The sequence below is a fragment of the Nothoprocta perdicaria genome, unplaced genomic scaffold (genome assembly GCF_003342845.1).
Source record: "Nothoprocta perdicaria isolate Ctin4 unplaced genomic scaffold, notPer1 scaffold_105, whole genome shotgun sequence".
Classification (NCBI taxonomy): domain Eukaryota; kingdom Metazoa; phylum Chordata; class Aves; order Tinamiformes; family Tinamidae; genus Nothoprocta; species Nothoprocta perdicaria.
This window is the reverse complement of record NW_020454150.1, coordinates 1-16,636: the sequence shown is the minus strand read 5'-3', so window position 1 is coordinate 16,636 and position 16,636 is coordinate 1. Positions and strand designations below refer to the sequence as shown.

Below are 16,636 nucleotides of genomic sequence, written 5' to 3'. Positions count from 1 at the left end.
TACAGTATACACTATATATATACAAAAAATTATATATATATATATGTATAGCTATATACTTTTCCACTGTTGCAGAAATCATCACTCCTTTTTTACTTGACAAACACTCATGTAACACATCAAAGAAAAGACAGTTCTCAAATATTCCTCATAACATAGAGTTTAAAAAAAGGGGGGGGGAATAATATCCATCCTTGCCTTTATCCTCCACACTAGTCAGTTTGAATATGAAGATATCAATTTATAAAGAAAATTAGAAKAAACATATTCTTGTTATCTGCTACTAATGTAGCTGAGGATGATAGATGCTAGAGACATGAGAATCTCTGAACTTCAGGTTAACTTCTGCCATGGACCCTTATAACAGTCTATTAGCATGGGAGTAGTAGGTTTTGGTATAAAACATGCTCGTCTTGATAAACCAAATTACTAGCTCCAAGATGGCAGTAATTGCTGCAGTTTGGTCCAGYTCTGTCTTACATTGGTCTAAATAAAACAAGAGCGGTAGGAGACAAGTGACATAATCAAAGTGGTCAGTTAATCTCAGGAAACTCAAAAACAAGTCTTCAATTTTCAGATAGTTGCTAAGAACTAGCCTTACGTTAGAAAAGTTTCTTTGCCTCAGCTAGAATGGAGCTGACAAACTCAGTAATTTCCTAACTAGCTAAAATGTAAAAAACTTCTACATTCTGATACAGCTGAAAGCTAAAATTCATTCTCCATAGTTCAAACAAGTCTGCCTGGAAACCAAAAAATAAAGTCATCAGGAAGGAGACTGTACTGCTCAGACTACATAGCAGGATTACCAAATTTTATTAAATTGTTAGATATTTTGCCTTATAGTGTGCTTTCAAATCCTTCCAATTGCTCAAAAATGCATATCTTTGCTATCGGCAATGATCAGCAGACACAAAACACAGCATGCAATTCTCGCTTTCTGTTGCCTCCTAAGCACACTACAATGCACACAAAGGAAATCAGACGGGTCTTTGAGACTGTATTCTCAATGCTATAAACATTTCTGCCTATACATACAGATTCCAGCTAGATCATTCCTATGCCGAGTTGGGCACATTGGATGGGGCCTTGGGTAAACTAACAAACAAAGAAAAAGAATCATGCAAACCTGTGACTTGTTGTAATATCATAAGGGGAAGAGCTGCAAACCCCTCCTTGAAGGAGGCTCAGAGSAGCCTCCTTCTCCCAAGAGCCTTTCTGGGTAGCCCGTGAAACCTTCCACATCTCCAGGTACCTTGTTTCAATGTTTCGTTACTCTTATAAACACACAGGTACATCAAGTCCCACCATTACTAGTATCAATATCCAACATAAAGTTGTAATTGTTACTGTTTTTATTCCCTTYCATTAGATTTCAGAAATGTTTGTACAACTACTTGAGGATCTGGAAATTTACAGTAATTTTTCCTATATTTTGCCATGTATTTTTTTTCATGTACATTGTACTGACATTTCACAAATTCAGCTACATACTCCTTGTCAGATATTCTGTTAAATTGAAGTCACTATTCCTCAGAAAAAAAGATGCAAGAAATGTTAAATAAACAACGCATTTTCTCTTAATTTTCCCAAGGAAAAAAACAAATAAATAAAAAAGAAGAAACAGAGACAAATTGTTAAAGCTCACTACATTTAAACGTTAAAGATCCATACCTAAGAGCCAGATAAATACTTTTTATGTAACATACYACACATTGCTTCAGGAAAGAATCCAATAAAATACACCTATACTTTTAATAGCAGGTATAAATTGCAAAGAAAAAGAGGTAGAGACATTTTCATTTATATTTCACTAATATTCAATGATAATTGTGCAAACAAAATCTGTTTACTCATTAATTTATGCATGAAAAAATCTGGATAATCTATTTTCCTTTTTGTAGAAGCACGTAAGCCTGACAATTAAAACAACTGCAACAACAGTGCAATAACCAACCTGTATYCTTAACATAAAAAATATCAGTCAAGCAGTATTATTACATTTGCAGCACAATAGTTGGCATAATAGAAATAAAATCACTGCAATACATCACTGTCAGAGGAATTTTTGCATTGGACAAAAAAAAGTAGCCACCCAAGGAAATCATTACTTGTGTGGTCTATTATAAAGAATACATGTTTGCTCTTCATTACGAATCTATCAATCAAAATACAAACTACGTTAATATTTAATGGTAAACCAATTTTAAACGAAGCAAAAAGTTCCTCTGCAGCTCCTACTTCAAAATACAAAGATCTCAGCTGTACTCAAACACTTTGACACCATCTACAGGACAGAACAGCATTTACCCTCTTACCACATAAAAACTAATAGTTAATATTAGGGCAAATGAAATTACAATTACATGCACGCTACTGTCATTGGGGAAGGAAAAAAAAAAAAAAAAAGGATGGAAAAAGATCAAATATTAGCTTCCATTTGCAGAAATACCACATCACAGATCATGCATTAAGKGTTACTGAGGACAATTTACTTCTTTGATTCTCAAGTCAAAAAACGTTGGCAAACAAAACAAAATTCAATAGAAATAAGTGTATAAACAAGGTCAAAAGATTGATCAGATTGTCTCTGATCTGATGAATCAAGTTACATCTGGCCAAGGGTGTCTATCCATGTCATCACACAGGTAAGAAGACTCTTCATCTTGGCTTCTTAGAGGACATTTTCCTTCCCTACATTCCATGCTTATCCTCACTCCTGCTCCTATTACCATATCAAACAGATACTATATTATGTCTTGTACTGAAAATGGGAGCTAAAAAGGTAATTCTCAAATCTCAAAGCTTGTATCAGTGTTTCCATGTAGAGAAATTAGCTCAATAAATATTGCTAGACAGTTAATTTAAAGCAAAGGCAGAGATCTCTGGTTCTGTAGCAATTTGTRCATCTTATATGAAATATTTTCTATAAAGTTGTTGAAATGCTTTTTTTTTTTTGGAAGATGGTACAGAAAAAAATAGATAAACAACTTGGACTTACTGAACATTTAAAAAAAAATTAAAAAAAAAAAAGTAAAATCATTTTACAATCTCTTGTCAGGGCACATCTATACCAAYACACTTGCCAATATAGAGAAATAACCTACGAGCTTAGACATACCAAGAGGAAAAGAGGGATATGTTAGAGCACATTCAAAATCCAGTGGCTGTGTCTCTGAGTTCTTGACTTGTCAAGTGTAGAAAAGAGTAAGGAGAAAGAATATATGAGAATTGTGAGCTACGCCTCATTCACAAAAATGTCGGGATTTTTTTTTTTAGAACATKATTTACTAGAATTCTACAGTGCTGACTGGGAATATCATGAAGAATTTTACTAGAATACTGAAAATACCTTAAATCCCAAAGGGCTTGTCTAGACAGAATARCAAAGAAGCTTAAGTGTACTAGAGAATTAGAGCAGTTACCAAGGAATCCCATGAAAAGTAAATGTAGCGGAATGATAGATAAGGTGCTAAGGACCCTCGTGCACACTAAGATACTAATCTACCTCTGATGATGGCTGAACATGTTTCCATTCAATATTTGTTTTCCAAAAAGAACAGTCACYGGGACATATATTATTAGGATGAAAGAAGATCCATCAAACTCTTAAGTTTATTTCTAATTATTGATCTAATTATTTCTAATACTTGGTCCCAGACTTTAAGGTACACAAAAGATATATGGCATTTTTACACAGCATTATTGAGAACCATATTAGCACACATTATTATTTTAAAATCCTAGACATAAAGTAGCTCTGTGAAAATTTGCCTGGGGGTATCCAGTTTCATGATAACACTCCCAAATGATGCTTCTTAGCAAAGCATGACAGACCTTAAATTCTGAGCTGAGTAAGAGCAGGTTGAAGATAATTGAAATTTTCTCACAAAATATATAGCGAACCGTTTCATTCAAACCAACATTCCAAATGAAACAAAATAGCACAATTAAAAATTATCTACAATTATTTTCACTAGATTTGCTGAAAAAAATGTGTAAAATTATCACACTAATTTGCTGAAGTTCAGGGTCTTAGGTAGAAAAATAATAATTAAAAAGTCACTTCTGCTACTGCAGTAGAAAGAATTTGAATCATTTTACCACATCATCAAGAGCAATTGCAAGTTTCACCAGGCACCAAGATCACATTTATCTTCACCCAGTTAAACTTCCACTGCCAAGAAGTTCTTGTCAGCACTGGAGTTCATGCACCTGCACATAGCTCACGAGTGGCGGTTCATCTTACAGTTATCCCTGTATGACTAACTCTGTGGATTCTGTTTATACTACTGCCATCTCCGGCACATCCACAGAAGGCACTCCAGAAAGCTTGAAGAATTAGAATTTTGAATACTAAGGAAAAATCAATCTATGAGGGGGTCCCTTCCTCTCCTGCTGCCCGGTTAGGTGGAACACAGACAACCAGAACCAAAATTCTGCAGTTCATTCAACCTCTTCTGGCAGCCTGCGCGTAACAGCAACTGATGTGAACTTTTCATGCCAGCATTACTACTAAGGATGCAGGACAAGGAACTCTGCAGTGAAAAATCACTATGAATTTAATACCATGGAAATGCGTAACTAGTGATAGAAATTCAGACACATGCACAGTTACAATAGCGTGTGCATCTGTTAAGTATGAACACTTCATTTATTAAAATGACATATGATTTCCTTTAGATATAGACTGTCCATATGCCCTAACTGTTTATATCTTGGTCGGTACTGATTACATAGGAAATTTTGTTAGCTTAAGTATTTATTGAAACTTGAACTACATTGAAGAGTGATCAATGTAGTCCTGCCTATACACACTACCAACCCTTGCATGAAATATACATTTGTCACATAATGAACATTCAGGAAACTAAGCAAAATATTCTAGCAGTTAGAAGAATGACAAGTAAAACACTGTTTTTTTCCTAGCTCTATGCTTACTAGGTTACCTCATGTGCACTAGTCCAGGGCTGCACATGAGCAGGGCAAAGCAGGAAAGGAGCAGGGGGTCTGACACAATCCTTTTCTCCCAGCATTATTAAAGCTTTACTTATTTTTTCCTCTCCACCTCCTTCCTTCCTCCACTCTACTGTCTCAGCCTGCTTTTCTGTGACCTGTCTGAAGAAGGAAAGGAATCAGAGCTATCAGTTCCACGCAGACATCGCTATGCCTCCCTTCTTCATARGGACATCAAGAAAAGATGGTGCGGTTCCCAAGACAAACATTCACAGGAGTTAGGACCAGGTCTTAATGCATTTAACTGTGCATCTTGTACATCATAAGTTAGATAGCTTCACCCACTTGCATCCAAAGAGAACTAAGTAATTGACATTTTAACTTATAACTGCATCTTTCAAGAAAAAACAATCATTCCTGATACGAACAAACTCAGAGATGAAAAGCCCTTTTTTTCCTCTAGATAGAATATTTCAATGGGCAGTCACTCAACATCATTAATATTTTATGCCTTATTTCCCATTCAAATTTGCCTGGCAATAGCTTCAAGACATTAATCTAATAAAAGCTTGACAAGAATCAGAGTCCTTTATTTTCTTTYGCAGATGTACCTACTACGTTATAATCAAATCACGTATCAATCCTCTCTTTTCAACAGTCCAAAAAGATTATGGTCTTTAAACCTCCCACTGTTAGAAATTTTCTCCTGTGCTTTCTACCTTTCACATTTTTGTACCTCTAAATAGTGAGCAACTGCAGTCCTCAGTATATCCTTCCACGCAGTGGAGATAATACCAAAGCTCTGAGAGGCTCAGTTTATTTAGAACTATAAAGCACATAAAGACTCCCATATAGATGGTATTTTTGAATTGAAAGCCAATGTCATCAACACTGATGCCCAAGGCAGGCTCTAGACACAGTGTGCAACTTATGCTCCCACATTGTTCAACAAGCTGAAAAGATTCAAATGCACTTATACAGATCCTCGGACACATAATGCAAATCAGAGAGCTCTCAAACTTTAAAAAAAAAAAAAAAACTTCCAGATGTAAGCTGAAATATTGCAAATTTCAAACCTTGGACCTTTTCTTTGGTTTAAAAAAAAGGAAGATAGACTTAAAAAAAAAAACACAGATATTCAATTATCATGTATAAATATAGTCAGCGTCATGAAAGTTTCACAAAATAAAACCTTTGCACGAATAGACCGCTCGCCTGTCAGAGCTACATTTATCCCTTGGGGCTCAAATTAAATTGAAAGAGTTCTCTGCAGTTTCTCCTTTCATGTTAGCAATGATATAACTAACAATGAATATCAGTATTTCACCCAGCAAAAAAGCTCTCTTTTTTTATTACTTAGATTTCTGATCAACCATTCTTTTCTGYATAGAAGTATGGGTGAAATATTGCATGTAATACTTCAACAGCTTTATGCAGGTGGCATTTTCTTTCCCGTTTGAAAGTGTAAGAAAGTTCTCTGTGGGAGTGTGACTAGAATTTCAAAAGCAGAACAGAGCTCATTCTATTTTAGTCCTCAATTCCATAAGCTTAACTATAGTATTTTCATTTAGAGTTAAATCTAAGTTTACAGTGGGCAAACTATCCTCATACAATATGAAGCATCTCAAAACTAAACGAAGGCTCTCAGTCACTACTGTCTGGTGATATTTGTGTGCATGTCTGATATGGTACTTTCTGGATTTTATAATCAATATTAAAGGCTCTCTTTCCTCAGGAGAACCAAAATCTTTCATATTGCAACCAATTGTTAATTTTCTATCAATAAAGGAAAGCTGACTTCACTTCMTACTTGATAACTGATTTGACAACGGTGATCCTGACATATGGCAGTCAATACAACTTCAGAAACGGAAAAAAAGAGAAAAGAGAGTAAATGAAATAGAGCATGATGCTGCAGTAGTTTTCTGCTATTTTCATGCTGTCTTAATCTGGAATTAACTATGTAAAAGCTCATGTCCAGTACGAACCAGGTACCCACAAGTTGCTCCTGCTTTTACCAAGTTGACAATTTCTCAGAAATCTAATATCCATAAGGAATGTGGATAAAGATTAGCAATRTCTCTTTTCTAGTATAGAAAATAGAGAATTGGTATAGGAATATGTACAGGAAGAACAGCACCCACAGTCACCTTTTTCCTTTGAGACATCTAAACAATGCAAAGGAACAAGTCAAAAGTCRTATTAGTCATGATACATTCCACAGACAAATACCGTTAGAACCCTTTTAGAACAATATTTGAAGTAAAACCCCTAAAATATTTCTGTTTCTACTTGTTTATTTCATAATGAGGAGTTCCCAGTGACATTTTCAGAAAAAGTGGAAAGCTCTAGTTACAGGCTCATGTTCTTCTCTATGTTCTCATCATCCGTTCTATTTTCTTGTGGTCACAACAGGTTTCTTGGAAGATTAGGTTGTTTTTCAGATGTCTCTCTTCACTTTGTGTTCCTTCTCTTGAGAGTAAATGGACAATTTTGTCAGCCATTGGAGCATTACAAATCACTATTAGATGTTTAATTCTAAGCTAGATTCTACAGCTTCTTGAAGAGGAAATGAGTGACAGGAAGCTGGAGGGAAAATTGTCCCCTACAAAAATATCCTGATAACTTTAAGAATCTCACAGATGTGCTTATGAAAGATAATCAAAAACTAGAAATCTTTGAAACTTATATTTAATCTTGTAATATCTGAACATTTATATGGTACAGATTTTTTTTTTTCATTTGCTTTTGGAGATTACATCAGAAAATGAGCTTGAATCACCTTTCCAGATGGTTCAAACTTTTCTTACGTATCTTAAAATCTTTTCTCTGATTTTTGCTATGCCAGTTGCAAATAGATAAGACTGTCTGATAATATATTGAGTCCGACAGAGGCCCAAACGTAAGACAGCCTTCAGTCTACGATTACTCTCATTTCCAAGAATAGAAATAAAAATGGCTGAGATGATCCTGAGTTTTCAAAATTGAACTTATGAAACTGCTGCCCTGACCGAGGTGTTAGGACAGTGGGGTAGGTACCCGGTCCTAGGTCTCATTTGCTGATTTTCATTTGACTACGAGTTTCATATCTTTACGCTCTACAAATCAGTGTTCATTTCACCATGCCAAGATGATGAAAATTTATTTATCTGCAATTTTGCTGCCCTGTACAACTGGACACAACAGTATGAAAATTCTGGATTTTGTATAGCAAAACTAAGCACATCTCTACTGTAGGGAAACAAAATTTATAAAACATGTATTTCTTCCTTTTTGTTCTATATTTTGTTTTTCTTATATTTGGTTCTTTCTTTTCTTAGTTCATTTGTTAAAGGAAACATATAAAACAACGCACATTCAGTAATGAAAGGTAATATGAATTCTTCTCCTGGAATAAAATATGCTATTCTTGATGCCAGCAGTCCCACACAGAGCAACTCAAATGGCAACAAGTCACATAGAAGTACCGGCGTGACGGAGAAATGGGAATCCTAGTTAATAAAAGACAAAAAGTTTCCTTGATTTCTCTCTTTGAACACATCTGTWTCTCTATATAATCACCATCACCATGGATGAACAAAAACATTTAAGCCAAGCTATTCAATCAGAAAGAAATTAGTATACGGCATCAAAGCATTAATTTAGTTCGGAAATAAAAAGATTTGTAATGATTCAAGTAGGATGGCTACAGAACAGTCTATAACAGGGAGGTGAGGACAAAACGGCTCATATTATTTATTTTAGCAAACTACCAATGAAGCTCTTTGTTCCCTTAACATGTTTTTTTCAAGGAATCACTCCAAATTTGGCAGAGTATTTTTATAAATAGTTATGCACCTGCACAGCATTTTATTAGCTACATGCTGTGAAGTCAATGCTCAGAATATAAATTCAGTTCACAGGTCTGTTGTCACGTAAAGTTCTATTTTCCTTGTTTCTTACCATTTCCTTGCATGAAATGTTTCCTTGCATGATGTTGTTTCTCTGTAAATTACTGTTTCTTACAGAAAAGGTTTAAAAGATTTTTTTTCAATTTTATTGTTACTGTGTATGCATTTTAATGTACACTGAAGACTTTTCCTCATACAGTATCACCTACTTGCTATCCTCTGATTGAGGGAAGGAATCTAACTATAAAAACTGTCTTTCAAAATGTTGAGGAAAAAARCGTGATGTTCGCCAATTTAAAAAACTGAAATTCACAGAGACTGAGAAATTCATCTTTAAGTAAACGTTGTCATCCTGCTCAACATAATTTTTTTCCACTTTTGTGGTACTTCTTTATCACCAAACTGCACTTGTAAGCCTGTTTCCCAAAAATTTTGACTTATTTTCCATTGTGTCATTGTCTTTCTCCTGGTCTCTCATTGTCTAGAGAGGGKTTTTTTTTTTTTTTTTTTTTGCCTTTTAAATCTTCCTTTCTGCCTTCCAAAAAGAAGAAGTTCCAAACTTCCACCTGGTACCCTTCGAGCGAGATACTTAAAATATTAGACTGGTTCCAACAGAGTTTGTTCTCATGCAGGCCAGTTGTTTATTTGGATTTATCTCCTACCTGAGAGGATATTCTATTGATTACTGTAAAAGGCTCCAAGTGTGAAAAAATTGTTCGTGTCACTCCTAATCAATGTAAAATAATATGGATTTAATTTTCACAGTAACATCCACACAAAAGCTCTATTTCTCCATAACCCTGAATTTTATCTGTGTAGTAATGTGAGACAGAAAACAACTTTCTGCAAAGTCAAGCCTTCCATATAAGTTATTACTGGTTTGTGCTGCAAAAGCACCTTCTTCCAGAAAGCTGCCACTGCACTGTTCCTTCCTGTGCCACTGGATGGCATCACACTCTTCCTACAACTTGTGTTTTCCACACAAACGCTGACAGACTGGTTGGTTGACAAGTACAGCCTTTTTCTACAGTGCACAATTTATCCTGCTTTAAAGTTGCATTAACAATGATTTCTAGGAACAGTCAGTAAGAACAACCAGCTCATCAGTTCTTTTAATACAGATGTCTCCATCACCAGAGACCATCAACAGGACAAATYAACTCCTCACCACTGCAAAAGGATCTCATCATGGGGAATTTTTTGATTTTTCAACAAATTTTGAAGAAAGATGATATTTAGAAGACTACAAATAACTTGTCTTCTAAAATAATCAAATCTTTAAAAGGAAATTTTGCCTGACTTCTATAACAACAGCAAATACCCACCCTACAAGCTTGACTCCACTCCCATTGAAGCAATTGGCAAAACGGTGAAAATTAAGGCCCTATGGGGTCTTCTCCCGAACAAGATATATGCAGAAACACTTGGGAGGGCATTAAAAAGTATTACCCACACATCTGGTATGTATTGATGAAGAATAACAACTCCTAAAATGCATACAGTCTTAAAGGAGAAAGATAATGGCCTTAATAATTCGTATTTTAGTCTTCTCCACTGTTTCTGAGAGAATTTTTCAAGACCAAGAAAAACCACCCTTGAAACACCCTTGGGAGTTTCAATTTTTCTTGCTCACACCTCACAGCAATGTGAAGTAACTGATTCTTCTGAAGTTCTTTTGAAAATCAGCTATGGAAACTGGGAGGTGTGAGGTGGAACATCCAATGCTCTGTGACCAGAGCACMTGATCTGGATCTTCACTGTAAACACTATAACCAATATCTTTATAGTCTAAGCAAGCTTCTTTTCACACCTCAGTGGCTCCACAATAGTTACAAGGCAAGTCTCGCACTTAGGAGGAGCTCGTTCAAGTCATACCTTGTAATTTTCCTTAAATATACAGTAAACGTGTCTTTAAATGCTCCTTATAGTAACAATGAAAAATCTTGTAGAGGAAGATGCCTGTGCAGTAAAGGTAAGTGTTGTCCCGTCTGTTGCCAAATTTGTTGATATTTCCATCATGTAGCACTGCACCTCCTCTCCCAAAATACCACCAAATTATTCTTTGAAAGGAGTAGCAAGCCATGACAGTGCTCTGCTATCAAGAGAAAATCCTGATTCTTCTGTCAGCTCCCTGAATAGCACATTTATTGGTCATGGCTCTGTAAATTCTCTTCCACATATTATATGAAGAACCTATGACAAAATTACTTGGATTCTCATTGCAACCATGTACTTACAATCTCCGTCACCAAGTACTAAGGCTTTATGCATAAACAAAAAGGCATCATTTCCTATTGGGAGATGAAAAGCCACAGATTCTTGCAGATTCCTAGGAAATCCCTTCCCATCATTGCTCCTCATGTCATACTACAAACTTACAGGGATCTAGTTCTACCTACTTTTACAGTATAGAGAATCCATAAACTTGGAGAAATCTGGTTTTAAGAAATACAGAGAAAATAGACCCCAAGAATGTTCACCATTGATATTCCTACCCTTATAAGAACTCAACCTTATCTTTCACTAAGCTGCAAGCCAAGATGTTTTTATAATCTACTCAGTAATATAATCTCAGTAATCTACTGAGACATGCACACCAAGCCAGCAGACACCAGGTTCTTTCTCTTCAGGTGTGTGACAATGGCTCCCATTACACTCTCAATTCCCTATCACACTTACATCAAGGGAATTCATAATCTACTGTTGCCTATCTGGGATCTTCAGGAATGTATCAGTCGCACAGTCACAAAYCCACCCAAGTTGCACAGGTCCCATAGAAGCAAACTGCCTATGCCCTCCATGCATGAATTAACTGGTAGAGCAACACCAGAAACAGAGAATTATTCAGGCATATACAAGAAGATAAAGGTTATGGTTTTAGGTTGGGTAATTCTCCTGACGGCTCAGATGAGCAAGATGCATGAGCCTGAGTATTGGTCAGGACCCTCGGACAGCAGCCTGCTTTATTTAATGGGCTTGCTTAGCCACAAGCAGTGGGACTGACTCTGAAGGTCATATGGACTTTTTTTTTTTTTTCCACATAATACAATTCCTTGCCAAAATACTACTGTGAATGCCAAGAAATTGGATTCTAGTTACCAGCTGAAAAAAAATCAATATACTACTATTAACAGATTAGAACAGATTAAAATCAATGCCAACACATTCCCATATATATATAAAAGAGTAATCTTCCTAAATTAGTTTTAAAAATTGTCACCCACATAATTTTCAGAACAAGTTATGCATGTCATCATCTTCTACCCTTGTTCACCTGTCCTGCCCAATTACACAGCTGGGAGAAATAGGTAAAAAAGGGTAGTGAGTAGAAAGAAATCATGTTCACTAGCAATTACTAGTTCAGTATGGGAGAAAGCTGACTAGTAATATTGCTACAATGATGGATGGTCCCTCAAACCATCCATCTTTCTTGAGGATGTCTCTAATTGGAATTCTCTTGGCCAATTCCAAATTGTTTTTCCTTTCTGTACGGAAAGAACAAATCTGATTGAGCTGCTACCAGGAAATATGTAGTCTGAGAACAGGAGTTTGCGGCAGTGGCAAGTGAGACCTTCAGCCGAGTTACCAGCTGGAGCTGCAAATGCAACCTCACAAGAAAATCAGACAAGAATTCCTGAGATAACAGCAGCTGCTCAAGAGATAAGGAACAAGAGATTAGGAAAAAGTGACAGTAAATCATAGGAGTACCAAATATTTTGAAAGCTGGCAAGTAAGACAATAATAATTATATGTTAAGCCAGAGTTTCCAAATCTGAAAAGGAGGTGCGGTAGATGTATATGCTTGGTGATCTCAATGCACTTTGCAGGGGATAAATATTCATATCATCAAAGGAAAGTGGTGAAGAAGCAGACTGCTCCTAATCACAGCTCAGTTCTTCTGCAATGACCAACACGCTGCATGGACAAGCGTTGATTCAAAAATCAGTGATTTTTCATCAGGTGCAACTAAGAAGAAAATACAGTGATGCTGTTGTACTTTCACCTCACAAAAGATTAAATGTCTTACGTCTATCATTCAAAAAACCTTTTTTTTTTTTTTTCCACACATACCTATTTCCTACTGGTAATCAAAATCTGAATCGTTAAGATTTATCTTAGCGATTTATCTTCAGTTACTACAATAAACAAAAGATTTTAGTTCTTCTGTGGGACAGGTTAATCAATGAGATATAACACACCTAAATTTATCTAATAGTAACTGAAAAGAACAAAAAAAAAATTAAAAAGGAATAATGATTCTACAGTAAGGCAACAGACTGAAAATCAAGTAGAAAGTGTTTGGGTCTCCTCTTTTCATATCCTTTTGCCTATTCCTCTCCTCTCTGTAAAACAAGGATTGTAATTTTGCTTCTTCCCAAAACTTACTCATCTTATACTCATACCATACTCCATATTTTACCTTATATTTGTCTGAGAACGACTAAACACAACTCTGATTTTTTGGGGGACTTCATGTCTCACAATAATAAAATTAGAGGAGCAGAATCTTTTTTTTTTTTTTTTTTAATCAATCTTCTCTTTGATGTCCCTAGAAACTTTGAGATAACATAATGAAATTCCCATTGTGCTTGACTGCACAAGTCTGCAATTTTCTGAATTCACAATTTTCATTTTTAATACAAGCACAGTCTTGGTACCATAGCTATTTTTGGCTGATTAGAGTTTATTTGGGTAATTAATGTAATTGCATTGCACACTGGTGCACAGTCTGAATTATCATACATTATGAAGTATACTAACTGCATGAAATCATATTATTATAGCAACAAGTATAATTAGCACACATAATATGATAAAAATCACTAGAGAGATTTGTGTGGATAAAAACAATAATGTTCTATGTCTGGTGGGTAGCTATTATAAAGTCACTGTCCAGAAATTATATATTTTGACTATAACTTAAACTTATTTTAAAAGAGGAGTTAGGAGGGCAAGTTAAAAAAGGAAGAAAGAATATAACTTTCCATATAATGCTTGCACTATGTATTTCAAGGGTAGCAGTTAATTATTTTAAATTTTCTTTAACTTGTGAATACTCCCAATGTTGATTTTTGCAGGCTTTCAGCAGGCTCCGACAACCTTTCCACGAAGCTCTCCCAGGCAGAGGGCTGTGGTGCCTCACATATTTATGGTTACACCTACAGCCAGATGTTGAAAAACTTTTTTTTTTTTTTTTTTTTTTTTTTTTAAGGAATGTTGGCACTTTTGCTCACTCTAGTTATTTCCTGGGATCAGATGGAAATTTCATTCCAGGTCTATATTCAAAGTCAGCAGTGCCTGAGCATGTGCTGCTGCCCCATAGAGGGACCAAGGCTTAGCCAGGCACTGCTTTGTGGCCATGTCTGGGCTCTGACTGCGGCCATGTTAGGGAACGGACTGTGGCCATGTCGGGGCACTCAGCTACCTCCAGGCCTGGCCAGCCCTGCTGGGGTGACAGCCACCGATCAGCACAGGTGGCTGCTCCATTCCAGGGACCATGCCTCCCTGTCTGGGCAGTGTTGGCCATCGCTTCCCCCCTCCCTCCTCATCACTGGGTGAGGGTGAACAGGGCACAAAATGGCGGCACTGAGGCTGGGTTGGGGGGGGGGGGGGCGGGTTGGCCCTGTCCTGGGGGTGGCGCCAGAAGAGGCCGGTCAGGACCGGTCTGAGGCAGCCAGAGGCAGCCGCCCTAGGGCCGTCAGGAAGGGATACTCCTTGCCATAGCCCGGTTTGGGCTTAACCCTGAAAAAGTTTTAGTGGGCAAAAGGGAAAGGAAATTTCTTGCTGGAAACACAGGCACAGGTTTGGGAGCTTGGCTAAGAGCTGCTGGAATATAAATTGCTGCTTTTACTTTTAAGTCGAAGCTGTAAAGTGTTGCTGGCAAGGTGGCTTTCCTAATCCGTCTTCCCCAGGAAGGCCTTTCAAAATTGACTTCCGCACTAAAATTAATTTGAGAGACTCTAAGCAGGGAGAGAAGGATAACAAGAATATAGTTTTATGGCTGTTATGCTAATGGCATGAATAAGCTGGAACTAACCTGAAATGAGCAATTATCTGCACTTACTTTATTTTGTAATCACTACCTAGGTTTTATTTTCATTAAAGAAAAAATAGTAATTACAGAAATGTGTATCATTAGGAAAATGCCAGCTCCATATTATAAATCGCCTATGCGTTTTGGAGGCACTGGCAGCCACAAAGCTGCAGTTTGATAGCACATAAAAAGGAACAGAAATGAGAAAACATTGTATTTTACCAATTCATTTGCTAATTTAAAGTCAGCCTATTCTGTTTAGGAGGAAGTCCACTAGCTAAGCAATACAATTTATCTGTGGTTTCGGTAGGAGTTACCGTAATGCTGAAATACAACAGCAATATGAAAAAAGGAAAAGCCAAGATAAAACACTAAATGATGCCTTGATGACAAGTAAAAAATAAAATGAATACAAGTAGGAATACAATTTTCTGAATTCTGTTTAGAGAAAGCCTAACAGGCTTTCTAACTACTGACAGGTTTTTTTTTCTTCCTGGGAAAACCACAGACAAAAGATCACAGAGGTTTGTTATGAAGAAATAAACTGCTACTTCGCAGCAACATTTTCTCTGTTTAAATAAGAGAATGTTTCAGAAAATAAAGACACCATTAGATTAAAAGTTGCAGATTGTGAACTTTGGTAGGGGTTTCTCAAGAGGTAATAGGGATTTGTTTACCTTATTAAATGTTTTAATTTGTGACTGCTGACACAGTCATATCTACATTTAACTGCTAAATGGCACCTGTAAAAGTCTGCTCCACAGTCCCTGTTTCCTGGAGCAGTTCAAGTTTTCAGCCCTCCAGGCAGTTGACCTTTTAAGTAGCAGTTTATTAGTAGCATACTGCTACTTGCAGGGTCCAACACATCATTATCAACATGCTTTCAGTGAAATCATTCACACTGAGACTAGCCAAGTGTTGGGACATCTTTCCTTTTCTTTTCATTGTCAGCCTGTTGACCTTTCCCAGTGACACTTTTCTGCTTTCCTGAAGTTCTGAAGAACTCAGTTCTCCTGGTAACGTCTTTTTCACGATAGCCAGAAGGCTCAAGGAGACATGAAGGTCCCCTGAGAAGGAGAGCACACATCATTGCAGCGGTTTTTGCTCCCATATCCATTGCTCTGGAGTTCCCACTGTGAAACATCTGCCCTTAATTTGGCAGTCAAAAATCCTTAAGCTCTCTAACCACAAACTCCTCACTCAGCCTTGTCAAGTTACCTAAATTTTGACACCCTACACAGGCTAATAAAGATTTCCAAGCTTGCCATGTAATTCAATCTGAGGGACTGGCAGCCACAACTGCCTTCACATGCCATGCCTTTCTGATCTCTGCTGTTAACAATACTTTAAGTGTCAACAGATGTCATCATGCGTAATGTGTCAGGAAGAGCCAATGCATGTGTGCTACACTTGACAGAGTTCCCTCCGAAGAGACAGCATGTACGTTATGGGGGCAGGTGCCTTGTAACCACTCTGACACCGCAAGTGCACTCGTGCTTTTCAGAGTTCACTGCAAATTGACTTGAATAGAACAGCTGAATCCCTTTAAGAGACTTCCATTCGAATGGATTATTAATCAAACTTCTTATTATGTGGAGGAAAAAAAAAGAAAAAAAGAAAAAGGTACTTAAATTGACCATTGACAGTTCCTTCCTTTCTACTCATGGCAACTGAAGAGGGCAACCTCTCATATTCTTGGCCGAAATCTTTGGTGGTTCAACATGAGTATCGATGCTAAATCACCAGAACTCAAAGCAAT

At 36.8% G+C, this 16,636-nt stretch overlaps 1 protein-coding gene across 1 annotated transcript in view; it reads right to left on the bottom strand.

Annotated features, from left to right (window-relative positions):
• The window catches only part of KCNMA1 (potassium calcium-activated channel subfamily M alpha 1), a 202,435-nt gene extending 188,065 nt beyond the window's left edge, over positions 1 to 14,370 (bottom strand). Inside the window, exon 1 of the mRNA XM_026044145.1 lies at positions 14,219 to 14,370. Coding sequence (XP_025899930.1) covers positions 14,219 to 14,370 — 152 coding nt within the window. The remainder of the gene's footprint in view (positions 1 to 14,218) is intronic.
• Between the last annotated feature and the right edge of the window lie 2,266 nt (positions 14,371 to 16,636).